The 6,243-nt window shown below is 38.7% G+C and overlaps 1 protein-coding gene across 1 annotated transcript; it reads right to left on the reverse strand.

Annotated features, from left to right (window-relative positions):
• Nucleotides 1-350: 350 nt before the first annotated feature.
• On the reverse strand, nt 351-2,348 carry LOC126786765 (lysM domain receptor-like kinase 4). The gene has a single exon (XM_050512689.1). It carries the CDS (start codon nt 2,332-2,334, stop codon nt 469-471), a length of 1,866 nt encoding a protein of 621 aa, XP_050368646.1. The 5' UTR covers nt 2,335-2,348; the 3' UTR covers nt 351-468.
• Between the last annotated feature and the right edge of the window lie 3,895 nt (nt 2,349-6,243).

Here is a 6,243-nt window from a genome sequence, read left to right on the forward strand (position 1 = left end):
ATCTTTCCAGATTATAAGTATTATTTGGATGAAGGCAAGACAAGAATGAAACCAGTGAAACCAACAATCTAACAAATAATTAATACATATGTGATTGGAGCTATTAAATCTAACCAGCAAATAATGCAGCACCTAAACAATGTTAATCAAGTCACATTAAGACAACATATATATATGATGTGAGTAATGACCAAATGGAATCTGACCATTTATTTCCTCCAGTTACATACCTTTGGATTCTTATATAAATCATCTTATAAACTATCTGATGAACGTCTTAATAAACATATAATCATATACATAATTAATAAAGTGATGGTGATAATGAACCTTAGCCATGCTGTGAGACACAAGACATCAGAAACTTTTTTTCTCGAGCATCCAAAATTACAGTACTAACTGATGCTTAACAGTTACCAGCTGCACATCATTTTACAAGATTACAGTACTAAATGATGGACAAATATTCTACCATACATGACGATTGACTTCTGGTTCTACCATTCTGGCAAGCACTTTGATGATATCATCGATCGATGGCCTGTGGAGAGGATCATCCTCAACACATGCCTTGGCCAAAACAGCTAAACATAGAGCCTCAGCAAGAGGGTATTCTTTTAACTGTTGATCCATGAAGCTCCTGAGCTGCTCAAGAAAACCTCCTTCACTACTACCCCCACCTAAAAATTTGATGGACTCCTTAAACAACTTCCCATCAATGTCCTCTCTGGCAGAGATGAGCTCAAGTAAAACGACCCCAAAAGCAAAAATATCCACCTTTTCAGAAGCTGAGCCGTATAGAAGGTACTCCGGTGCAACCCATCCTTTGTTTTCGGAAGATCCCAATGCGGAAAGAGTTCCAATATTTGCAAGTTTGACCCTCCAATTTCCTGTTACAAAAATATTTCTACTGTTTATGTTGAGGTGAGCATAGGAAGGGAAAGTACAGCAGTGCAGATAGTGAAGTCCTGTGGCAATATCAAAAGCTATTTGTGTTCGTTGCGACCACTGAAGAGAATTAGATGTATGAGACAGGCAGTCCCTCAAGCAGCCATTGCTTGGAAGCTCAAACACTAAATATGACCAGGACAAGTCACTTTCTCCATAAGAAACACCCTCCAAGTTCAAAATATTTATGTGGTTGATTTTGGAATGGACATCAATAACATGGCTAGTTTCGACAGATGTCATCTGCTTAATCATCACTTCAGCATTGTTTATCACCCCTCTATAGACTCGAGCACTAGTCTTGTTCTCTTCATTGAAATCCCTTGTTGCTCTCCTAATCTCTTCTATGCTGTAGTTGAACAAAGAGTACTTTAATCCAGCAAGAATATCCGGAGATAAACACGTCGACATTGGAGAGCTTGATCGACCCGTTAAACCAGATTTTAAAGGACTTCTGACTGGTGAAATTGAAAGTGGAGAGCTTCTGGCATTGAAGGAGTGGAACTTCTCAATCTTCCACCTCTTATAGGCTCTCCTATACATAACTACACATGCCATCAATGCTAAAAGTAGTAGTGAAAACCCAACAACAGACCCTGCTATATACAAAACCCTTAATCTTGTGCTGTTATTCGGCTTCACGACAGAAACTGTGGGAAGAAAACCAGGTGTTGGAGGTGGAGAATCTGGAATATTGAAGTTCAGAACAGGAGGTTTTCTCAAGGGAACTAAAATAGTTGTGTTTGGAAATACAGTTGGATTTGGTGGCTCTAAATTATTGACAAACGATAAATCTTCTGGAGAGATTCCAAACCTCTTACTCAAAAGGATTGGTCCATCTCCTTCAATGAAAGGGTAAGTCACAAGGTACTCCACTCCTTTCACACTAGTTGAGTTATCGGGACAAGCACATTTTAGAGGCACGCGAAGCTCATCGCCCATGTTGATGGCTTGAGCCAAGTTTTCCTCAGCAAGTGTAGAGGACTTGAGCAACCCTTCAAAAACTCCGCAAGCTATCTCCGAGTATGACATTATTTTGGACACCAGGTAGCTGAAACTTGCCTCAAAATATTGACCTGAGCAAGAACAATTGATGGGGATGAGGACTTCTCTACCTGATCGGAGCACAACAGAATGAGATGTGAGATTGTTGAGTCTAAGCATTGCATCGTAGTCCATATGAAACAAGCTTGAGATATCTGCAATGGTCTGAAACTGTTGGTTGGCTCTGTACACCACGTAGGTTCTGCATGAATTCTGGAACATATTGCAGGTGTATCTGGAACCGGGGTAGCTGAGACTGGAAGCACACTCGATACCATCATAGTACTGTTGAGCTTGGCTTGAATCTAAGCAAACCAAGATGAAGAACCAGAAAAGAATCATGTTCCTGATATCAAGCTTGGTACATATTATAGGTTGAGTATATAAGCAGAGAGGAAGCTAAATTGGATGAGATTCAATAGTCAAAGTTCGTATAGAGTTGGTACCCCTTGCTCATTTTGATATATTCATGTCCGGCCAATATCGGTTTGTCAAAACTATAATCAACTTGCACATAGAGAAAGGAATAAGCAAACAGAAAGAGCCAGTTATAGCCGGCCATATTACTAATGGCCAGATGGGACAAGATTATGATATATGTATATTTTGACTTGTATCTAAATGTTTTTTTGCAATCAAGAACCTCTCAGTGATGGATGTCTGGTCATCATTTGATCTTCGTCCTTAATTTAATTTTAGACACAATGGTCACAGTTATAAGTTTGTAACTCTGATGTATGTTACATAACATTTAGCCATGCAAGTTTCTATAATCGAGCTCAGTTGAGATTCTCTGACCAATCACCACTGTTATCCATTAAACAAGAGAGTTAAGACGCACAAGTCAAGATGATCAACGATTGTAGTAGGCCTAAAATATGAGTTAGTGCATGCTATGCATCAAAAAATTAAAAATTATTGTAACAAAAAAAAACTTTAAATATTATAATTTTGTTATAAGAGAATTATCTCCGTAATCTTCTTTGTATCTTGTTCTAATTAGTATACGTTAATCTAGATAAGAAAAGATATATAATTCCTTATTTTACGAGATACTCAATGTAATGCCTATATATAAGGTCTTCTTAACAATGAATAAAGATGATGATGCTTCTCCCCCCGATGCGTATTACATTCTTCTGTAACATGTTATTAACACGTAGTTCTAAACTTGTGCTTGATAGCCAAAAACCCTATTTTCTGAAGAAAAAAAATCGTCTGTCAAGAAAATAATTCGATAGAAGAAGATATAAAATTCCTTCTGCCATGAAAAATAATTCGGCAAAAGACGAGAAACAAAATTCTTCTGCTGAAAAAAAAATCGGAATTTCATCTAGGGCACCCAGAATTTCGCTCTGGGCACCCATCTCCTCTGATATGTAGAGATCAACCCATCGCCAGCAGCACATCTCGACGGTTGGCCAACCTCAGATCTTGTTGTCGCCCTTTGGTGCGAGACGGCCCCAAACCTAGTGCTCCGGCGTCTCTCCCCCGATCTCAAAATCCGGTTTCGACCCGACGAAAGTCAGATACCAATGACCAGCGCAGGCCCACGCCTTCAAGTAGGGCTGTAAACGGTTCTAAAACAGCCAAAAATAGGTGGAACCGTAAACCGAACCGTGTTGTTTAAACGGTTCGGTTCTTGTATTTTTCAGAATAGGAACCGTTTGGTTCGGTTCCTAACGGTTCCATGACGGTTCCGGTCCCAAAACGGTTCCAAACGATTCCAAAAAAACATTGTCTTATATTCAAGACTGATGTTAGTTTGAGCATATCATACTTATATCTGGTGACAAGAAATGGGGGAAGATTGATAATTCGAGACAAAATAATTCCAAACCAGGGCATAGTCTATGTCCTCCACCAAATGGAGTATAACTAGTACTTTAGTTTAAAGCAATTTCTCCATTTTGCAAACGGTTCCGGTCCCAAAACGGTTCCAAATGGTTCCTATGCATTTTAGATTTTAGAACCGAACCGAACTGTTTTAAAAACGGTTCGGTTCTGCTATATAACTTCATTTTTTTTCTAGGAACCGAACTGAACTGTTGTTAAACGGTTCGGTTCCAACGGTTCCTGAAGGAACCGGAACCGATTAATAGCCATACCTTCAAGGCTCTCCTTGCAGCGACGCCGAAGCCCAGCCTTGCACAATCTGATGTCACACGACATCCCTAGATGACACATCGCCGCCTTGATATGGATTTGCAGATCGAGAGCTCGACCCAGATTTCGGAATCTGAGCCGCGTTGGTAGTCCAACCTGACTTGGTTTGGGAGTATCTTACCCCTCGGGTAAATGGTAAAAAAAGGCATGGTAAATTTTCCCCAGGTATGGTGAGATTGTGAGAGTCACTTCGCCGCATATTCGTGGAAATTTGGAATCAAGTATGATTGTGGAAATTAAGCAAGAGCAACTCTTATACGCTATTTATTTGGCAAACAAACAAGTATGTTTTAATTAGCATTATTGCTTTCATGCAATTTTAATTCTTCTAAATTTTGTCTTTCATCGGGGACTTTCAACCTCCCTTTCATTTTCAACCCGATTATTTCTCTTCTCGGGTGGTATACATGGATATGATTTCCCTAGTACTGAGTTTTAGTAGCGGCTGTGAGTGCCGCTATTACCATCCGTAGCCATTGTGTGTAGCTACATGTTAAAAAAATAGGACAATTATCGGTTTGCGACGGAAATTATCGCTTATACCATTGGTTTGTGACAAAAATTGTCACTTATACCAATGTGACGGAATTTGTCATGGTTTATTAAATTCAGTTACCATAATTTGGGACTTGACTTACAATTCAGTACTTGGAAGTTGTATCGTATATTGATACATAATGAATCTTCCATTTTGTTGACCGCAACATACGCATGAAATTTGGCATTTTCATGTTGGATGTGTTTATCCACCTAGTATAGATTAATTTCCTTTGGTGTAACATCGTTTCATTGAAAGACAAAAACATTATGGTCAAAATATACAAGAGCGAGATATGAGAAGTTCTTGAAACAAGACACTCATTATATAAAAAAACATGAAAATATCTTCTTACTATTACGAATTTCAAAACAATTATACATTGCAGTTATTAAAAGAAAACAATGAAGCATAAATGCTTCGGTTAATAGTCTGAATGACTACATATCCGTTTATTCCCAAGTTTTTGTGACTAATGTTACTTAGTCGATGCATTTTTAAATTGGTTCATGGTCAAGATCTCAATCCAATAGTTGGCTATAAAATTCTCATGTAGTTCAAGTAAATGAACATACGAGAATGTCTCGATGCATTTATGATTTCATTACCAAAAGAAATATGTTAATGTCATGTAACGCATTACATATTATATGACACTACCTACATAAGACCATAGTTTTAATTGTGGCATAAGTCAGGCTTACACAATCTTTGTGTGGCACAATGCACACCTATATGATCTTTGATGTTGTTATTATACATATGTTTCGGCTCTCCATAATCTTTGGCAGATTAGGTTATCATATATTTGATTTTGATAAACACTTTACAACCTAGCATTGCAAAACGCCGAAGGACTCTGAGCCATGAGCATTTGCTCTCAGCTTTATTTCGAACCGACAATGGTTGTTGTAGCATATTTTTGCCTCGTTGGCATGATGAAGCCTTAATTGACGTCTTGTTATGACATGTTTTCAACTTGTTTGGTGATGACTTGTAGTGTTACACACCATGTAATGCACTATATATTCCACCGGTTCAAAATATGGTGATATTTTGCACAAAGTTCAAATTGAACTAACGCTCGTACAAGATTAGGAGAGTGGCAAACTATAACAGGTATGCGAGTTACGACCTTGGTAATATTGCCAAAATGTTACGTCCACCACCCGGTTTTACCCCTAATGGTATCGAAAATTGGCCGAACTCTTGTCTCGGCCCCTAAGCATCCAGTTTCCCCACCCCCTGGCGCCCCTGCACGACCCCCCCCCCCCCCCCCCCCCGCACGGCCTCTTAACAAACTCTTAGCCTTTTTGACTCTATTTTTTTGACGCAGACAACCCTTTTTTGGTATGGCTAGGCAATACCAATCCTTGTATTTGGATCTATGGTATATATGCATGATATTTGCATGTTAAAATCACTCGTGAATGACGTTTGAGGGTCTAAAACTCTTAAGTAACGTTAAACGGCCATTTTGGACTATATCAATGCACTTATCAAGTTTATATTGTGATATTTATATGTCTTGTGATAAGAGCACTTTG

This window comes from Argentina anserina, chromosome 3 (genome assembly GCF_933775445.1).
Source record: "Argentina anserina chromosome 3, drPotAnse1.1, whole genome shotgun sequence".
In the NCBI taxonomy this organism is placed as follows: Eukaryota; Viridiplantae; Streptophyta; class Magnoliopsida; order Rosales; family Rosaceae; genus Argentina; species Argentina anserina.